Genomic DNA, 21,777 nt, shown 5'->3' with positions numbered 1-21,777 from the left:
AGATGGGTTGAGAGGAGCTATAAATGACAACATCAGAACCATGACCAGCACCCGCTGTCCAAAAAAATGGGAACAGTGGTTATGATCTGAAGTTATTGAATCAGTGCTGTGGCTGGGACGGAAATCTAACTGGAGAGATTCAAACACGGTGTTGCGGGAAATGTGGACACGGATTTGGGAGGCGACAAGAGGACTTTGGAAAGGAAAGGGAGGTTGGAGATGGGCAGTAGTTTGCAAGGACAGAGGGGTCGAGGTGGGTTACGAAGGTAGTTTTGAAAGGGAGGGGGACAGTACTTGAGGAAAGGGACCAACAGTAACTGCACTGAATACTAAAGAAAATGGACTAACAATCAAGAATAAAACAAACTAAAGGTTAAAATATTGAAGAGGAACTTACCGTGATCTGTGTACCTTGGTTTCCAGCACATGGTTTTGGAGGCGCCTTTAACCTCCCATCACAGTAGCTAGCTCTAAAGACGAGATAGTAATGCAAGAGTTTATATATTTTAAAAATGCAAATGATCAAGCTAGTATCCCCATTCCTCATCACTGCCTCAAGCAGAAGAACGGCTGAGGAACGCTGTGGCAGATTTTATCAATCCGTGCTCCCGGCACAGAGCTGCACCAGCTGGGGCACACATCGGGAATTCGGGTGTGGAGGTCAGCGTGTTCCCTAATGATATTGTGCTCCTAATGTGCAAAGCTCCACATTTGCAGGGCTAATTCTAAAATCTACCCTATTGTCTCTTCATTGTCTAATGAGGCAACAAGGACACAACCACAAATAGTTCACTCCAGCAACCAAGAGCTAAAAATAAAGGTGGCTGAATGGTATAACTTTAAGAGAAGGAAGATTTAAGGGCAAATGACAAGGATAGCAATTATGCAATGTAGTTCTCATTTTAGAAATATAGGCATTTTCTATGCAAAGCCCTGTGATCGGCCTGCCTAGACCGCCAGCAGCTCCAGGAGAGTGCCCTGCGAGCAGGTCATCACCACATTCTTAACTTCAGGTGGTGTACGTGGCTCAAGTTGTTGTAAAGAACAAACGCGTAGATCTCTGTACCTCGGAACCCCATAATTAGGAAAGTGCAAACACGCTCCCCTTGATTTTCTGGCCATCAATGGTGGGAATGCTCCGAAGAGCACTCATTTGTAAACCGCACCCCAGAAAGTGAGTCATAAAACCATTTACCTGAACGCGCATTTCCCATCAGCAGTTTTGGTCGTTACGGTGACATGTGCCACGTGGCTTATGCTGGCAAGAGCCTGAAAATGAGGAAGTAAAGTACACTCATAAGGTAATGTGATTCACATAGAAACATAGAAAATAGAAGCAGGAGTCAGCCATTCGGCCCTTCGAGCCTGCTCCGCCATTCAATATGATCATGGCTGATCCTCTATCTCAATACCATATTCTCGCTCTCTCCCCATACCCCTTGATGCCTTTTGTGTCTAGAAATCTATCTAGCTCCTTCTTAAATATATTCAGTGACTTGGCCTCCACAGCCTTCTGTGGTAGAGAATTCCACAGGTTCACCACCCTCTGAGTGAAGAAATTTCTCCTCATCTCAGTCCTAAATCTCCTACCCCGTATCCTGAGACTGTGACCCCTCGTTCTGAGCCCCCCAGCCAGGGGAAACATCCTCCCTGCGTCCAGTCTGTCTAGCCTTAATATTTGTGCCAACAGGCTAATTCATTGTAAAATGATAGCTCAAAAGGTTTTCAAGTTCAACGGCTAGTATCAGGTACCCTAGAAAATTTTCCAATGCACTAACTGTCCACGGTGTTCCTCAGTTAGTTGCTGAGTAAAAGGTTTTTTTTAAATAGCAATGGAATAGACTTCAGAAACTTGCTCCACAGAGCCACCTAGTGGCCAGAGCCCACAACTACACTGTGACAGTTGACAGAAAAGTTGAGTGGGAGTTGTTGATATAGCAATTTACAATGGACACAAAAAGGTGATCAAAAAACCGTGACAACAGGAAGCAAGATTTGAGGACAGGACATGCAAGATCAACAGTGGCAGCTGGCAGGAGTTCATGCACTTCTTTCACCCCAAGACTGTTATACCTAAAGTTGCTTTTATGCTATTCTTTGGCCACCAGCTCCTGTACCATGGATCGTGCATAGCCAGTGGCCACATTCCCATAAACCTTCTGATATTTTATAAAGCACGCACACTGCTACACTCTGTAGTGACGTAACATCGTGACGTTGCTACTCCGCGCATGCATGCTGGCTAAAACATCACAGCTAGTAGGTGCATGCACGGAACATTGAGTCCCACAGTGCAGCTGGTTTATCAGAAAACCTGCTGCATATCAGAAAGTCAAATGCAGGAAAGCAGTAGAGTTAGCTCACTCTCCTGAGACTCAGGCTGCAATGCAAGGATGCAGACTGCCACTTTCAGAAATGAGGGTGAACGTGACTTTTTTTTAAAAAACTGTGGCGTCAATCGAATCATCAGTTTTTGCAGATAAATCATGTACTATAATAGACTAAAGATACTTAAGTTCTGTGGCAGAATAAGTGCTGTAGCAGATTTTGTATACATTCAAGTCATTTTGTTCCGACGACTTAATTACACTACTTTCCTTTTCAGGTTAAGAGCGTGTTAACAGAGACTGGACCCTTAGTGACGTTCGTCCCCTTCTCCAAATAGAAGAATTGCAGGCCTTGACTTGACCCAGTTACTACAACAGCTTCTGTTCTTCTGACCCTTGACTCGGAATGGGGGCAGAGCAAAGAGACAGAGAGGGAAAAAAAATTGGGCCAAGGGTTTAAAAGAAGCTGCAAATGCCTGCTAACAATGGGCTGATGGTCTGCCCCTTCTTCCTATGAGCTAGGCTAACTCAGCATCATCTTGAGAATTGGAATCAGAACGCCAATTCTGAGAGACGGCTGCAGTTGTTCAGCTGAAATTGTGAAGTCTGTGAAGCAGCTGTGTCTTTCTCAGAGGAGAAATGATACCAGGGAGGGCTCAGAGGAATAATTTACAGCAAGCATTTTCTCCTACTGTGAAAGAAAAAAATAACTTGCATTTTAACAATGCTTGTATCACATCTTCAGGATGTCCCAAAGTGCTTCACAACCAGTGAATTACTTTTGAAGTGCCTTCACTGTTGTAGGCAAACGCAGCAGCTAATTTACAGGACCAGTTGGTCTGTTGAGGGAGGAATGTTGGCCAGGACATCAAAGCAAACTCTTCTTTGAATAGTCCCACGGGACCTTTTACATCCACCAGAACAGGCAGATGGGGGTCTCAGTTTAATGTCTCACCTGAAAGATGACACCTCTGACAAGGCAGAAACCTGTACTTATTAAGGTGATGCACACACCCACAAATTGTAACCAAGTGCATAAGTAACACTTCCTCTAAATTCTCTTCCCTTCAAAACAACATTTTCTCAAAGGAAGAAAACATTTATAAAATGCCAGACAGCACACCCTGCACAACTGGATCAAGGATAAATTCTTCCCCTCAAGCCGCCAGCTGTACCATATGTACAATTCCAAAGGTGTTTGACAAAAAAATTGGCTAGCTGTTCAAAAACGTCAACTAAATTTATATAGATAGGCCCAATAAGTTAGGTGGACAAGTGGCAATGCTGGTACGGGTGGATATGATGTCAAAATAGTGGATGGGTGGATATAACCGTGGAAGGGTGGCCATAATGTCAAAGTGGTGGATATAACAGCAGAAGACGAGGTGGCAGAAGCCACTTGTAAAGAAATTATTGGAGCGAAAAAGGAACAAACTAATAATTGCCCACTGTAGGAAATCAAAATGTAATATGGCCGATTTCAAGCAAGTAATTGCTTCTTAACATAAAACCATTGGTTCAATCTCGAGGTTGTGACTAGGCGGAGGTGGGGATTTCAGTGACTGGAGAAACCTGTATTAAATAAACCTGATCATGTGATTGCAAGATTAGGGAATATAATAACAAAATAGTCAAGCCTCGCCCTGGGCTGGAGGGACGTGGGAATTCCTCCCCCCCCTCCCCTTGTCTAATAGACTATTTTTTAAATTGCTCAGTGCTAATTTAGTTAACTGTTTTAAAAGGAGTTGGATGAAGATCTGGCTAAAAATGAGATATTGAGGTTAGCAGAATAAATTTTGGCACAGATGATTAAATAGTTTATGGAGCATTAAGAGGCACTTTATATGGAACACTGCACTCATTTGAAGTTTTGGCATCTTCGGAGTTTGCTAGCATCTGATGATCTCCCTCAGGAAAGTTAAATATGTTAAGAGGCCGTGAAAGTGCATGTTGTTCATGGGCCATTAGGAGAGTGTTTAATTTGATGACCTGAATGGCTTTTTAAGAACATGAGAACATAAGAAATAGGAGCAGGAGTAGGCCATCCAGCCCCTCGAGCCTGCTACACCATTCAACAAGATCATGGCTGATCTTCTACCTCAACGCCATTTTCCTGCACTTTCCCCATATCCCTTGATGTCTTTAATATGTAGAAATCTATCAATCTCAGTTTTGAATGTACTCAATGACTGAGCCTCCACAGCCCTCTGGGGTAGAGAATTCCAAAGATTCACCACCCTCAGTGAAGAAATTTCTCCTCATCTCAGTCCTAAATGACCTACACCCCTTATTCTGAGACTGTCACCCCTGGTTCTGGACTCCCCAGCAAAGGGAAACATCCTCCCTGCATCTACCCTGTCAAGCCCTGTAAGAATTTTGTATGTTTCAATGAGATCATTTCTCATTCTTCTAAACTCTAGTGAATACAGGCCTAGTCTACTCAATCTCTCCTCATACGACAATCCCGCCGTCCCAGGAATCAGTCTGGTGAACCTTTGTTGCAATCCCTCTATGGCAAGTATATCCTTTCTTAGGTAAGGAGACCAAAATTGCACACAATACTCCAGATGTGGTCTCACCAAGGCCCTATATAATTGCAGTAAGACATTTTTACTCCTGTACTCAAATCCTCTTGTAATAAAAGCCAACATACCATTTACCTTCTTAATTGCTTGCTGCACCTACATGTTAGCTTTCAGTGACTCATGTACAAGGACACCCAGGTCCCTTTGAACATCAACATTTCCCAGTCTCTCACCATTTAAAAAATACTCTGCGTTTCTGTTTTTCCTACCAAAGTGGATAACTTCACATTTTTCCACCTGCCATGTTCTTGCCCACTCACTTAGCCTGTCTATATTCCCTTGAAGCCTTTTTGCATCCTCCTCACAACTCACATTCCCACTTAGTTTTGTGTTATCAGCAAACTTGGAAATATTACATTTGGTCCCCTCATCCAAATCATTGATATAGATTGTGAATAGCTGGGGCCCAAGCACCGATCCCTGCGGTAACACACTAGTCACAGTCTACCAACTTGAAAAAGACCCATTTGTTCCTACTCTTTGTTTTCTGTTAGCCAATTCTCAATCCATGCCAGTATATTACCCCCAATTCCATGTGCTCTAACTTTGTTCACCAACCTCCTGCTTGGGACCTTATCGAAAGCCTTCTGAAAATCCAAATACACCACATCCACTGATTCCCTCTTATCTATTCTACTAGTTACATCCTCAAAGAACTCCGACAGGTTTGTCAAACATGATTTTCCTTTCATAAATCCACGTTGACTCTGCCAAATCCTATTATTATTTTCTAAGTGTCCTGTTATCACATCCTTGAGATAGATTCTAGCATTTTCCCTATTACTGATGTCAGGCTAACAGGTCTTTAGTTCCCTGTTTTCACTCTCCCTCCTTTCTTAAATAGTGGGGTTACATTTACTACCCTCCAATCTGCAGGATCTGTTCCAGAATCTATAGAATTTTGGAAGATGACAACCAATGCATCTACTATCTCTATAGCCACCTCTTTCACAACCCTGGAATGTAGATCATCAATCAGGTCCTTGGGATTTATCAGCTTTCAGTCCCATTAATTTCTCTAGTACTATTTTTTTTTACTAATACTAATTTCTTTCAGTTCCTCATTCTCGCCAGACCCTTGGCCCTCTAGTATTTCTGGGAGGTTTTTTGTGTCTTCTTCCGTGAAGACGACTCACTTTAATTGTTCTTATTCTGCATTACAACTATAAGAATTTTCAAATTTATAATAATAATGATCAACTTCCACACATACCTCGCCTCTAAATCCATAAGTAGCAATGCTAGTGAGATCTTCAAATTTCTGTAGCTTGCTTGTAGTAAATCTTTCACAAAGTATTTCCAAATCTTCCTTCTATTTATGAATAAAAGACAAGTTGGGAAGTGTTAAACCAAATGAAAAACACACTGCTTTGACATCTGAAAAGCTGTTCAGTAAATTGTAATGGACAAAGCTGATAGAGACTTCTGAGCCAACCAGGTAATTCTACAAGATGGGAAGAGGGTGTCAAAGACTACAGTGCTAACATCGCAAGAACCACCTCGCACCATCTTGTAATCAGCTGTCTTGGCTGTACTCTCTGGAATTCCCTACCTAAACCTCTCCGCCTCCCTCAAACTTTCAAAATCTTCTCAAAGCCATCTCTCTGACCAACCTTTACGTCACTCCTCCAGATCTCTCCCTTCCAGGCTCGGTGTCCATTTCCTTGCACCTGTCTGTGAAGCGTCTTTGCTTGTTCCTTTACGCTAAATGTGTTGTGTGTTCCATCTTTTTACTTAAGATACCCAATTACCTGGTTGGCTCAGAAGTCACCATCAGTTTTGTCCATTACAATTTACTGAATATTCCCTTTTTCCCACTTTGTGCAGTCACTGTAGCATGCAACCTTCCAGCCTAAGAGGTCGGACTAAGATATTGCCAAAAACAGCTCAGTGGGATTGGTCTTCTGGCTTTCTTTCTCTCCCTGTAGGAACCCATTTGGAGTCGATTCTACAACTCCTCATGATTGAGATTAGAAATCGCTGTACAAAGGACTGAGGATATGATCCTGTTCTATTCTGTCGCACAGCATAACATTTGCCTTTTTTAAATCACCCGTCTCTGCCCCTGCCTCAGCTCATCTGCTACTGAGACCCTCAGCCATGCCTTTGTTACCACTAGACTTGACTATTCCAATGCTCCCCTGGCCGTCCTCCCACCTTGCACCCTCTAAACTTGAGCTCATCTGAAACTCTGCTGCCCGTTTCCTAACGCGCACCAAGTCCCATTCTCCCATCACCCCCAAGCTCGCTGACTTACGTTGGCTCCCGGTCTGGGAACGCTTTGATTTTAAAATTCTCATCCTTGTTTTCAAATTCCTTCATGGCCTCTTCCCTCCCTATCTCTGTAACCTCCTCCAGCTCTATAACCCTCCGAGATTTCTGCGGTCCTCCAATTGTTGCCTCTTGCACAGTAAAACTCAGCTATGAGGTGAGAATTCCTGCTCACACTCTCATGTAATCTGTGTCACCCAATGTCCAACCAGAAACTAACTTCTATTACAGTAATTGCACTGATTAGAGTGGGTGGGGTGAGGCAGCTATCGCACTGTTCTAACCAGTACCGCAATCAATGCTGCGTCCCTACCCTGACCTGGGTCATTGTGTTGCTTTCAAGATGCACATTCCCACTGGTATACAGCCCTGTCATTTTTATGCCAGGAGTATGAAATTTCATGCCAGAGGCCCGTAGACAGATGCAAAATTCTTTGGCCTACTCGTTAAAAGATCTTACCCTGACACCGGTCCCATTATCCTGGATCTGAATCAACTTCAGCCCACCATCCTTTACAGTGACTTGAATATTTGTTGATTTGGCATCCAAACTGTCAACGAAAAATTATCCTGTTATCACATCAAACTGAAGACAATTAATTAATTTAAGACAAAACTAATTTTGTAGAATACATCCGAGATATTCAGAAAATACGAGTGAGGTACGATACTGTTCATCAGACTAAGCCGTAAGTTACTATCACAGATCCAAGGCACCCCAAATGAGCTAGATATCTCAGACTGATTTCCCCAACATATCAGAGAACAGGTTCTTTAATTATCCTAGGATTCCTGATGCTGCGGAATCTACCCTATTCATATTGTGGGGCAGATTGCACAGCAATGGCAGCATTCACAAGATTCTGCGGTTGTTTAAAATCCCCATTTCCAACTTCTTCTCTGTAGTGTCTTTAATGGATCGTGACAAAAAAAATGTCACTTTGTCGGTGGTGGATTCCTTCTTGCTGTTCACAGCACACAGGGTTAAAACTGGCCACTGCCAACCGTTTCTGCAGGTTGCACAGAATAACATCCCGCTGATATATAGATACCTCAGGAAAAGGCAGAGATGTAGATTAATACAGGAAGATCTTGATAGGAAGGGTTGATTGCTGCCATACTCCTCGGATAGAGGCCTAACAAGTCATTCAAGGTAGTAAAAACAGAAAATGCTGGAAAAACTCAGCAAGTGAGGCAGCATCTGTGGAGAAAGAAACAGAGTTAACGTTTCAGGTCAAAGACCTTTCGTCAGAACTGGAAGATGGTAAAGAGTTAATATTTTTAAAGCAAGTACAGAGCCAGGAAAAGTGGGGTTGGGGGGAGGAGGGGAGGAAAGAACAAAAGGGAAGATCTGTGATAGAGTGGAGGGCAGGAGTGATTAAATGACAAAAGGGATGATGGTGCATGGCAAGGAGGGTGGTAATGGGACAAGTAAAGAAACAAAAGATGGGTCTAGAGGAGATATAAATGACAACAGCAGAGGTATAAACAGCAACAGCTGCAGTCCCACAAAAAAAATTGAAAATGGGAGCAGTGGTTATGATCTGAAGTTATTGAAATCAACGTTGAGTCCTGAAGGTTGTAAAGTGCCGATTCAAAAGATGAGGTGTTGGTCCTCGAGCTTACGCTGAGCTTCATTGGATCAGTGCAAGAGGCCGAGGACAGAGAGGTCAGAGTGGGAGGGGGAATTAAAATGGCAAGCGACCGGAAGGTCAGGGCCACACTTGCAGACTAAGCGGAGGTGTTCAGCAAAGCGATCACCCAATCTGCGTTTGGTCTCCCCAATGTAGAGGAGACCGCATTGTGAGCAGTGAATACAGTATACTAAATTGAAGAAGATACTTTGCACCTGTCTTTACCAAGGAAGAAGATGGTGCCAGAGTCACAGTAAAGGAAGATGTAGTTGAGATACTGGATGGGCTAAAAATGGATAAAGCAAAGGTACTAGAAAGGCTATCTGCACTTAAAGTAGATAAGTCACTCGGTCCAGATGGGATGCACCCTAGGTTGCTGAGGGAAGTAAGGGTGGAAATTGCGGAGGTACTGGCCATAATCTTCCAAACATCAGTAGATATGGGGGTGGTACCAGAGGACTGGAAAATTGCAAATGTTACACCCTTGTTCAAAAAAGGGTGCAAGGATAAACCCAACAACAATAAGCCAGTCAGTTTAACCTCAGTGGTGAGGAAACCTTTAGAAACGATAATCCAGGACAGAATTAGCAGTCACTTGGACAAGTGTGGATTGATTAGGGAAAGCCAGCACGGATTTGTTAAAGGCAAATCGTGTTTAACTAACTTGGTAGCATTTTGATATGGTAACAGAGAGGTAGATGAGGGCAATGCAGTTGATGTGGTGTATATAGACTTTCAAAAGGCTTTTGATAAAGTGCCGCATAATAGGCTTGATATTAGATTGAAGCCCATGGAATAAAGGGGACAGTAGCAGCATGGATACAGAATTGGCCAAGTAACATGAAACAGAGAGTGGTGGTGAATGGTTGTTTTTCCGACTGGAGGGAGGTGTACAGTGGTGTTCCCCAGGGGTCAATGCTGGGACCACTGCTTTTCTTGATATATATTAATGACTTAGACTTGAGTGTACAGGGCACAATTTCAAAATTTGCAGATGACAGAAAACCTGGAAGTGTAGTGAACAGTGAGGAGAATAGTGATAGACTTCAAGAGGACATAGACAGGCTGGTAGCATAGGCAGACACATGGCAGCTGAAATTTAATGCAGAAAAATGCGAAGTGATACATTTCGGTCGGAAGAATGAGGAGAGGCAATAGAAACTAAAGGGCACAATTCTAAAAGGGGCACAGGAACAGAGAGATCTTGGGTTATATGTGCACAAATCGTTGAAGGTGGCAGGGCAGGTTGAGAGAGCAGTTAAAAAAGCACACGGGATCCTGGGCTTTATAAATAGAGGTACAGAGTACAAAAGCATGGAAGTCATGATGAACCTTTATAAAACATTGGTTCAGCCACAACTGGAGTATTGTGTCCAGTTTTGGGCACCGCACTTTAGGAAAGATATGAAGGCCATAGAGAGGTTGCAGAAGAGATTTACTAGAATGATTCCAGGGATGAGGGACTTTAGTTACGTGGATAGACTTAAGAAGCTAGAGATCTTCTCCTTGGAACAGAGAAGGTTGCGAGGAGATTTGACAGGTATTCAAAATCATGAGGGGTCTAGACAGAGTAGATAGAGAGAAACTGTTCCCACTGGCAGAAGGGTCAAGAACCAGAGGACATAGATTTAAGGTAATTGGCAAAAAAAAAAGTAACATGAGGAAATACTTATTTGTTTACACAGCAAGTGGTTAGGATCTGGAATGCACTGCCTGAGGGGGTGGTGGAGGCAGATTCAATCATGGCCTTCAAAAGGGAACTGGATAAGTACTTGAAAGGAAAAAAATTGCAGGGCTATGGGGATGGGGCGGGGGAGTGGGACCAGCTAGATTGCTCTTGCATAGAACCGGCACGGACTCAATGGGCTGAATGGCCTCCTTCCGCGCTGTAACCTATGATTCTAAGTACAAGTAAACCGCTATTTCACCTGGAAGCAGTGTTTGGGGCCCTGAACGGTGGGGAGAAGGTGAAAGGGCAGGTGTTGCATCTTCTGGGCTCGCACGGGAAAGTGCCGTGGGGAGGAGAGCGGGTGTTGGAAGAGTGGACCAGGGTGTCACGGAGGGATCGGTCCCTTCAGAATGCTGAAAGGGGAGGGGAGGGGAAGATATGTTTGGTGGTGGGATCGTGCTGGAGGTGGCGGAAATGATATGTTAAATGTGGAGGCTGGTGGGGTGGTAGGTGGGGACAAGGGGGCTTCTATCATGGTTCAAGTGCTGAAGTGCGAGAAATAGGACTGACACAGTCCTATTTTTTTGTGTGGGACTGCAGCTGCTGGTAATGGTTTTGATGTTGCCATTTACAACACCTCTAAATCCATCTTTTGTTTCTTTACATGTCCCATTACCACCCACCTTGCCTTGCACCATCATCCCTTTTGTCATTTAATCATTCTTGCCCTCCATCCTATCGCAGAACTTCCCCTTTGTTCTTTCCTCCCCCTGCCCCACTCCCTCCCCCTTTTCCCTGGCTTTGTACTTGCTTAAAAACAGTTAACTCTAACATCTTCCAGTTCTGATGAAAGGTCTTCGATCTGAAACGTTAACTGCTTTTTTCTCCACAGATGTTGCCTGACTTGCTGAGCTTTTCCAGCATTTTGTGTTTTATTTTCAGATTTCCAGCATCCGCAGTATTTCGCTTTTGAAGTCATTCAAGGTGTTTGGAATAGATCAATGGGTCAAGCCATTTAATTCAAACACAAACATCCTGTGGGTTGTTTACAGTACATATTTTTTTGACAGCTGGATCTATGTGGGCAAACACCATTTTAAATGCTGTAAATGTCTCACCACCTAAGCCAGTAATAAAAGATGCAATGTTTGTATCCTCTTGTTTTGGGGCATCTTCAGAGTTCGTTCATTGGGACTCAACAATATCGAAAATCTACAAAATGACACTTGCAGCCAGCCACGGCGAGAGTTCACACTTTTTGGGGGAGGGACGGGACGGGACGGTTGGAGGGATAGAGATTATGCAAGTGAATGAATTGCTCCACAGTGCAGTGAACCTATGGGTGGGGAGAACTGCTCTGGTTACTGTATGTAGTTACGTCAAAAAAACATATTATTTTTGAATACCTGTACATTGAGAACATTGATCCCATTAATTATGTTCAGGATGTTCTGTGGGGATTATGGAATGCAGAATACTACCAAATACCTCTGACCTGGGAACGGTCAGTGTCTCACAAGTGTAACAGCTATATCACACATTCCCATTGAGTATTTGATTTGTACTCGCTACATTAAAAAATTAAAAGATATCCACTCATTTAAAAAAGATTACAAATATGATTACAATTTTTCTTTGGTCATATTTGTAGTGATGTTGACCTCTGTGCAACGTGAGACCTTTCAGTCAGTGGTTTCGAGCAGGTCTTGCACACCATTGGTGCTTTTCTCAGCCGTGCTGTATGATGACAGGATATTGCGATCAAAAATGGACAGTTCCGAGAGTATGACTATTACATTAGAACCTTGACAACAGGAATGTTTTTGCATTATATCCCCAATTAATACAAAATGAAAAGGTAACATTTCCTTCATTGCATATGTACGATTATACCCCACATTATCCAACATTCCCCAATCCGAGGGGAAAGCGGGTGACCAATTTCCATGCTCCATCGTTGCTATTCTGTATTGGTTGCTGCAAGGTACGGAGAACAGTGGTGCAAATGTGTTTAAAATTGGGGAGGGGGGGAATATGCATCTGGGGCAATTACAGAATTTGGAGCAAGGAGGCATAACCCATACCAAAAAAATGAGAGTGGGGGTGGACGCAACAGAGCCCTGCAAGTAGTTGCACCTGTAAGAACGATTCATGGTGATTGATTGAGATTGGGCCTATAGGAAAGTAAGTCATGTTCCAGCCTGTACTGGTGTAGTTCCAGTTACAGCCCCTAGCACGGCCTTACAGAAAGAATCATAGAAGTTTACAACATGGAAACAGGCCCTTCGGCCCAACATGTCCATGTCGCCCAGTTTATACCACTAAGCTAGTCCCAATTGCCTGCACTTGGCCCATATCCCTCTATACCCATCTTACCCATGTAACTGTCCAAATGCTTTTTAAAAGACAAAATTGTACCCGCCTCTACTACTCCCTCTGGCAGCTCGTTCCAGACACTCACCACCCTTTGAGTGAAAAAATTGCCCCTCTGGACCCTTTTGTATCTCTCCCCTCTCACCTTAAATCTATGCCCCCTCGTTATAGACTCCCCTACCTTTGGGAAAAGATTTTGACTATCAACCTTATCTATGCCCCTCATTATTTTATAGACTTCTATAAGATCACCCCTAAACCTCCTACTCTCCAGGGAAAAAAGTCTCAGTCTATCCAACCTCTCCCTATAAGTCAAACCATCAAGTCCCGGTAGCATCCTAGTAAATCTTTTCTGCACTCTTTCTAGTTTAATAATATCCTTTCTATAATAGGGTGACCAGAACCGTACACAGTATTCCAAGTGTGGCCTTACTAATGTCTTGTACAACTTCAACAAGACATCCCAACTCCTGTATTCAATGTTCTGACCAATGAAACCAAGCATGCTGAATGCATTCTTCACCACCCTATCCACCTGCGACTCCACTTTCAAGGAGCTATGAACCTGTACTCCTAGATCTCTTTGTTCTATAACTCTCCCAACGCCCTACCATTAACGGAGTAGGTCCTGGCCCGATTCGATCTACCAAAATGCATCACCTCACATTTATCTAAATTAAAGTCCATCTGCCATTCATCGGCCCACTGGCCCAATTTATCAAGATCCCGTTCCAATCCTAGATAACCTTCTTCACTGTCCACAATGCCACCAATCTTGGTGTCATCTGCAAACTTACTAACCATGCCTCCTCAATTCTCAGCCAAATCATTAATATAAATAACAAATAACAGCAGACCCAGCACCGATCCCTGAGGCACACCGCTGGACACAGGCATCCAGTTTGAAAAACAACCCTCGACAACCACCCTCTGTCTTCTGTCGTCAATCCAATTTTGTATCCAATTGGCTACCTCACCTTGGATCCAGTGAGATTTAACCTTATGTAACAACCTACCATGCGGTAACTTGTCAAAGGCTTTGCTAAAGTCCATGTAGACCACATCTACTGCACAGCCCTCATCTATCTTCTTGGTTACCCCTTCAAAAAACTCAATCAAATTCGTGAGACATGATTTTCCTCTCACAAAACCATGCTGACTGTTCCTAATCAGTCCCTGCCTCTCCAAATGCCTGTAGATACTGTCTCTCAGAATACCCTCTAACAACTTACCCACTACAGATGTCAGGCTCACTGGTCTGTAGTTCCCAGGCTTTTCCCTGCTGCCCTTCTTAAACAAAGGCACAACATTTGCTACCCTCCAATCTTCAGGCACCTCACCTGTAGCTGTCGATGATTCAAATATCTCTGCTAGGGGACCCGCAATTTCCACCCTAACCTCCCATAACGTCCTGGGATACATTTCATCAGGTCCCGGAGATTTATCTACCTTGATGCGCGTTAAGACTTCCAGCACCTCCCTCTCTGTAATATGTACACTCCTCAAGACATCACTATTTATTTCCCCAAGTTCCCTAACATCCATGCCTTTCTCAACTGTAAATACCGATGTGAAATATTCATTTAGGATCTCACCCATCTCAGGGTAAATGCTGGCTCACATAATTTATTCAGGTGTTTCTTCCCCACCCCCCTCTCTCTAGCTCTATTGATAGTAAAAGAAAGTATACAGTTAGCAGATGAGATACTCTGTGAGGACCACTCTGCCTGGTAAGAGAAGGCCCTGAATTTAAGGGGTGAAATTGGTCTATGACAGTAGCATGAAAAGGGCTCATAGCGAATCAGCAGCCCATTTTTACACCATGCCCAATTTTCTGTTCTACTGAATTCAATGGAAAAGAAAACCTGGCATGGTGTTACACGGGCTGCCGATTCACTATCAGCCAGTTGCAGGTTACTGCCAAAAAACAATTTCACCCCCTACAAGTTTTATTCCAGTGGCTGAAAACTTTGCTGTGTAAGAAATCTGATCTTCGCCCAATTTTAGCCATTTGATACAAGCCCTGTTACCACTAGACGCATGCAGCCTGCTTCACTGTCTGCTATCCTGCCCCTGTGTCTATGTTATGCAGTCATAGTACCATCTGAACCTGGTGACGGGAGATGGTCCACTTCCACTTTGTGTCTTGAGTTGACAGAGGTGGTCATAGGACCTCCATCCACCTTGCAAACTCACTATAGCAACAACACGTCTGACTGCACCACCTGGCCTCATGAAAAAAACAGGAACCAAGAAATTTTAGCACAGATGACCATTTGGCCCTTCTTGGCTGACCTGAATTTAGGCCCATATATCTGTATTATAAATATTACATCTGCACACACTTCCATGCATGGAGTACATGTGTTGCTCATTCCTCTTTTCTATGTATGGCACTTCACACTTATCAGCATTAAATTTCATCAGTCGTATTTTTTCCAACTCGTTCCGTAATTTCTGTGCCACCCCCTCCAATTCCCCTGCACCTCCTGGTTCAGTATTATCAGCAAATTGGACCCCTTCGCATTGGGTTTCTGAGTCCAGGCAAACTAGAAACAGCAGTGGTCCCAACTCTGATCTCTGGGGCACTCACTCACTATTACTGGTAAATAACACTCCCATTGTCAATGTCTATGTGGACAGATGAAGATGAATAGCAGACGAGGTTTAATACTAATACTAACCGATATACAAATTATACACATCCCCACACAAATAAATGGCCCAAATTGCAAACCGTTTCACAGTCCACAGTTTTGGTCTCAGAATGAAAATATCCCATTGGTCATTTGACCCATTCAATAATGACACTCACAAGAGGAGGCAGGTCCCTGTTGCAATATCTCCCGCGAGTAGGAAGGAGTCTCCTGAGATTAATATTTTGTGTGAATGGGTTTAACTTCATCCCCTATCCCTTGCTCTGTGCAGAGTTGCAGTCAGCACAGCCCTGTGTGTGTGTGTGTGTGTGTGTGGGGGGGGGACGCTCCCTCCGAATCAGGACCCACCTGTTCTCCACTATTTCTTTAATGGCATTCGCAGGCCGCTGGATCACCTCGCCGGCAGCGATCCTGTTCACTACCGTCTCCTCCAACCTGCGGATCACCCCGGGCCCCGCCATGCAGCACCGGTCAAACCCCGCCGGCTAAAACGTACGCACGCGCACGCACGCACGCACCCGCCCGCCCGGACGCTCACACTGCCACATGCACGAGCGTTACACACTCAATCCTCGCACGAGCGTTACACACTCAATCCTTGCACGAGCGCTGCAGCTCACACCCCGAGAGGAAATCCCACCCTCTGCCGGAGCGCGCGAGCTGCTGGGCCGCTCTCAATGGGCCGGGTCCAGCTGTCAATCATCCGTCCCGGGCAGCGCGAACCGCTCCTTCCCAATTGCAAACATACGAGCCGCCGCCGCCGCCGCTTGCTGCTGTTTTGTTTTTGAAGTGCACCCGCCCCTGGGGGACAGGGACTGGGACCGTGCACGTCGCTCAATCGCACCGAGGGTCGTGTACAATCCGCCTGTTTTGCATGGTTACTGTCGGCGGAAGAAGGTGGTTGGCAGAGAAGCTGAGCAAAGGATTTGTTTCGCAATGCGAAGCGCTGGGTATGGTAACAGGAAAGTCTTTTTTTTTTGCCCGCCTCATTATTATTAATTATTATTATTGCTAGTGCAAAGCTCAGAACAGTCCTGTGTTCCTGCTGCCAAAAAAAATACTTTGCAATGTGAAGATCACCATGTTGCAAAATGAAAGGGCAAGGAGCAACAAAACCGAGGAACAGTAGAGAATTTCAGTCACAATGTGATTTGAGAGCTCTTAGAATCTTTAAAATCCTAGATTTTTCAAAATCTAGGAGCTCTTCCTTATTTCTGTGTTTTGAAAAAAAACTTGCATTTATATAGCGCCTTTCACGATCTCAGGACACCCCCAAGCGCTATACAGCCAATGAAATACAATAAAGGCTGCAAATAAGTTTTGAAATTAGTGATATCACCATCTGTAGAGGTGATATCTTTGCAGTTTATCTGTCCCATATTATATGTGTTGGAAGATGCTAGTCAGTTTACCCATAATATTTTTTCTTTTTATAGTTTTATTCATGCGAGGATATACTACACAGTGTTGTAACACGTATATTTTCTAGTAGACAAGCATGTGGGACCATTGTGTATTGTTAAAGGAGAAGGAAGGTGTACGGGAAATACAAGGCACTGATTTTTTTAATACTGTTATTAGATAGTTCTACAACCTAAGTTTCAATTGTAGCATCAATCCTTGAGTTGGGTCTGTTCTTGTTGACACCAGTTTCAAATTGCAGGGTTGTTTAGAGCCTGTATCGTTTTCTCAGAGCCAGGTGGCTGCAGAAGCCCTTGGCCTGGTCTGAAGTTGCATACCCTGCCGTGTGTAATGGAGCTATTCGAGCACACGTGGTCATTGTTTACAATGAGCATCATTGGAGCCGTGTGAGCAGGTAGGGATATCTGGAAAGAGAGTAATTTTCTTCCATAAGAGGGAGTACTTTGAACAACAAGTACTCCCATACTTTGGTTCCCCTTTAAGAAGCGACTGGAATTCGGTAGCAGGAATGCAGACGTTGTTTCTCTCTTAACCCCACTAGGAGACACTGGGTTGCTCCAGTGTCATCAACCCCCAAATAAACTTTGCAGATGTTGTTAGAAGCAATTGCTTAGATTTATATGCAAAACAGATATACCATGCCGGGTGATTTGAAGGCTTGGAAGAAAAGATTAGATTTGAAAATTTTAAAGGAAGGTCGAGGCAGGGAGTTCCAGAGAGCAGGGCCTAGACGGCTGAAGGTTCTGCCACCAATGGTGGGATGAACAGAGCTAGAAAGCCAAAGAGATAAGAGGGATAATGAGTCTGGATGAGGTTGCAGGGGTAGGGTTAAGCAAGGCCATGGACTTGAAAACAAGGATTTTAAATTTGATACACTAGCGGGAGGGTGCAGAGGGTCTGCGTAGGTCAGAAAGGATGGAGGATGGGGAACAGGATATAAGCTGCATATTGGACAAGGTGATGTTTATGGAGGGTAGATAAAGGAAGGGCAGGAAGGAAAGCATTGGAGTAATTGAATTGGGAGGTGTCAGAAGCATGGATAAAGCCTTTACCTTAGCCCCTGTGAAGGCGGAGGTGGGCATAAGCAGTTTGGTGACTAAGAGGATATGGGCATTTGAAGCTCAGCTAAGGGTAAAACAGGACGCCAAGATTGAGCACAGTTTTGTTAAACATGAGTGAGAGGCCGGGGAGGGGAATGAAGTTAATGTCAAGGGAGTGGAGTTTGTGGTGAACATAGAAAGGTATGGTTTCATTCTTCCTGATAAGTTGAAGGAAGCTGTAACTTTTCTAGGACCTGACATCAGACGCAGTCTGACAGTACGGACGTGGTTACAGGCTTGAGAAAAGTGGGTGTTATCAGCATATATATGGAAGGAAGTGATAACAGGGCACTTAGAACATCATAATATGATTAGTCAGAGTCAACACGGTTTTATGAAAGGGAAATCGTGTTTGATAAATCCATTAGAGTTTTTTGAGGATGTAACTAGCAGGTTAGATAAAGGGGAACCAGTGGGTATAGTATATTTGGATTTTCAAAAGGCATTCGATAAGGTGCCACATAAAAGGTTGTTACGCAAGATAGGGCCTCATGGGGTTGGGGATAATATATTAGCATGGATCAAGGATTGGTTAACGGACTGAAAACAGAGAGTAGGGATAAACGGATCATTTTCAGGTTGGCAGGCTGTAACCAGTGGGGTGCTGCAAGGAACAGTGCTTAGGCCTCAGCTATTTACAATATATATCAATGACTTAGATGAAGGGACCGAATGTAATGTATCCAAGTTTGCTGACGATACAAAGCTAGGTGGGAAAGTAAGCTATGAGGAGGACACCAAGAGTCTGCAAAGGGATATAGACAGGTGAGGTGAGTGGGCAAGAAAGTGGCAGATGGAATATAATGTGGGGAAATGTGAGATTATTCACTTTGGTAGAAAGAATAGAAAAACAATATTTTTTAAATGGTGAGAAACTATTAAATGTTGGTGTTCAGAGAGACTTGGGTGTCCTCGTACAAGAAACACAAAGTTAACATGCAGGTACAGCAAGCAATTAGGAAGGCAAAAATGGTATGTTTGCCTTTATTGGAAGGGGGTTGGAGTACAAGAGTAAGGAAGTCTTATTACAATTGTACAGGGCTTTGGTGAGACTTCACCTGGAGTACTTCGTACAGTTTTGGTCTCCTTATCTAAGGAAGAATATACTTGCCTTAGAGGCGGTGCAACGAAGGTTCACTGGATTAATTCCTGGGATGAGAGGGTTGTCCTATGAGGAGTGATTGAGTAGAATGGGCCTATTCTCTCTGGAGTTTAGAAGAATGAGAGATGATCTCATTGAAACATAAAAGATTCTGAGGGGGCTTCACAGGGTATATGCTGAGAGGTTGTTTCCCCTGACTGGAGAGTCTAGAACTAGGGGTCATAGTTGCAGGATAAGGGCCTGGCCATTTAAGACTGAGATGAGGAGGAATTTCTTCACTCAGAGGGTTGTGAATCTTTTGGAATTCTCTATCCCAGCGGGCTGTGGATGCTGAGTCGTTGAATGTGTTCAAGGCTGAGATAGATAGATTTTTGGACTCTGGGGGAATTAAGGGATATGGTGATCGGGAGAGAAAGTGGAGTTGAGGTTGAAGATCAGCCATGATCTTATTGAATGGCGGAGCAGGCTCGAGGGGCCATACAGCCTACATCTGATCGTATTTCTTATGTTCTTATGAAGCTGATTCCATGCTATGTGAAAGATGTCACTGGGGGGGCCAGTATATAGATGAGGAAAAGTACAGAGCCAGGTGAGAAGTGTGGGAGAGGAGGGAGAATCCATTTCTAGAAATGTCCTGGCTACATCCAAAAGAGTAGGAGTAAAACCACATAAGGGCAGTCCCACAGCGATGAGAAGAAGCAGTGGTAGAGGACGGTATGGTCAACTGTCAAATCCTGCAGAAAGATTGAGGAAGGAGGGTGCACCACAGTCAGAGTCACAGAGGAGGATGTCATTCATGACTTTGGCCAAGGTAGCCTCAGTGTTGTGACATGGGCAGAAGCTGGACTAGAAGGATTGGAACAGGAAGTTACTGGAGAAATGGGCACAGAGCTGGGATGTGACAAAGTGCTCTTGGACCTTAGAGATGAAAGGAAGTTTAGCGGTGGAATGATATTGGGAGAGGACAGATGGGTCAAGGGTCAGTTTTTTGACCAAGAGGGAGATGGCCTCTGTTTTGAAGTGGAGGGGCGTGTGCCTTAGGGAGAGGGAAGCGTTAACAATGTCAGCTAGCATGCAGGCCAAGAGTCAGTGCTAAAATATTTAATAACAGTATGAAAATACAGTGCCATGTAAGTATTTCCCTTGCACCTTCCTTCTCCTTTAACGATACACAATGGTCCTAGATGCCTGTCTACTAGAAAACATACTAGTGTTATTACATTGTGCAGTGTATCCTCGTGTGTATAAAACTAAAAGTAAAATTCTGATTCTAGGTGAAGTGGACTGTAGCATCTTCCAACACAGACATTGTGTGACAGATAAATTGCAAAAATATCACCTCTGCAGATGGGGTTTGAACCTATGATTTTATGACTCAACTGAGAGTGCTAGCAACTGAAAAGCTTATTCTGTGAGTGGAGCCTTAAATTGCAAGCAGAGAAATCACCAACCAAACAAGCTCCAGCATAAGTGCAGTAAGCTTAAAATCTAACAACTGTCTGTGCATTATTTTACTTAATGTTGAGTGAGATCCGTAACAGTGCTGCATGTGGGTCTTATGCAGCCAGTCACAAACTATATGTAACATTGCCAGGATTTGCTGACACTTGCAGCACAGAAGATCCACTAAAAATGGGTTTTCCCAGCAGCCAATCTTAGCAAGGCCTGGCATTTTTACACTTGGCTTCTGGGCAGATGTAGGAGGGCCATGCTTGGGGACCTTGACAGTGCTAGCATGGGTCTCATGCAATATTGAAGCAACTATGGACATTCCTCAGTTCCACTTGGATGTTCTTGTGCCCTGGGTTAGGTAACATATGCCTGTTCTTAAAATAACTCCCTCTTCTCTGTCTCATTGTAGTCACATTTTTCTCCACCATTTTGGTTCTTCAGCTTGTTGTGCTCTTTTCTCCCTTGCTGTTCTGTCTTCTCTGTTTCTTCATCAAGTTGAATTGTTAGAAGGGTTGCTCCCATTGGTGGAGGAAACCATCAATGCGCCTGATCTTTGGAAACTTCAACCCTTTAGGAACTGCCGCATCATTAAGTGAAAATCCTTGTTGTAGCTGCACTGGGACTGGATGGGGGTCTTTACCCTGCAGATATGTCTGGGGGTGACACCAATGGGCTGTGTAATCAGCGAGCCCCTCTTGTGTTACAGCAGTGATCCCTTTTCTCTCCAACGTCATATCAACCAAATATAAACTAGGAAAACTCAAATTGTTTGGAGTCAGAGTTGGTAGATGTAGCTCTTGACTGCTTCTTAACCCGATGCGTCAAGGATCCATGAGAGACAATTCTCATCTTGATCTGGTATTCGTAAATGACCCAGACGTAGAGAAAATGTAAGTCATAGTATCCTTGGAGTGCAGCGACCACAGAATGATCAATTTTAACATGATCTGGGAGTCAGAAACACCTAAGAGCAGGAGCATAATTTTAAAAGGGTTAAATTCATAAAATGAAGTGAGGATACTAAGGAAGTAAAAAGATTAGGGAGGTTCAACTTTTCAGTGGCAGGCACATAAAACATCTCTAAAGGTATGATGGTGAGCATGCAGGATAAATACATTCCCAAAACCAATAAGCTCAGATTAAACAAATGTGACCCTAAATGGATCAGCAAACAAAAGTGAAATG

The 21,777-nt window shown here is 43.8% G+C and overlaps 2 protein-coding genes across 2 annotated transcripts in view; one reads left to right on the top strand and one right to left on the bottom strand.

Moving 5' to 3' along the window:
- mlh1 (mutL homolog 1, colon cancer, nonpolyposis type 2 (E. coli)) overlaps positions 1-16,349 on the bottom strand; it is a 49,892-nt gene extending 33,543 nt beyond the window's left edge. The window contains exons 1-5 of the mRNA XM_067981365.1: positions 15,865-16,349; positions 7,644-7,734; positions 6,126-6,224; positions 1,196-1,269; positions 398-470 (exon numbers count right to left, since the gene is read on the bottom strand). Coding sequence (XP_067837466.1) covers positions 398-470; positions 1,196-1,269; positions 6,126-6,224; positions 7,644-7,734; positions 15,865-15,977 — 450 coding nt within the window. The 5' untranslated portion in view covers positions 15,978-16,349. The remainder of the gene's footprint in view (positions 1-397; positions 471-1,195; positions 1,270-6,125; positions 6,225-7,643; positions 7,735-15,864) is intronic.
- Positions 16,226-21,777, top strand: part of LOC137318413 (TPR and ankyrin repeat-containing protein 1-like) — a 99,925-nt gene continuing 94,373 nt past the window's right edge. The window contains exon 1 of the mRNA XM_067981322.1: positions 16,226-16,466. The gene's annotated coding sequence lies outside the window, so the exon portion shown is untranslated. The remainder of the gene's footprint in view (positions 16,467-21,777) is intronic.

The sequence above is a fragment of the Heptranchias perlo genome, chromosome 3 (genome assembly GCF_035084215.1).
Source record: "Heptranchias perlo isolate sHepPer1 chromosome 3, sHepPer1.hap1, whole genome shotgun sequence".
NCBI classification, from domain to species: domain Eukaryota; kingdom Metazoa; phylum Chordata; class Chondrichthyes; order Hexanchiformes; family Hexanchidae; genus Heptranchias; species Heptranchias perlo.
This window is presented reverse-complemented; position numbering and strand designations above follow the sequence as displayed.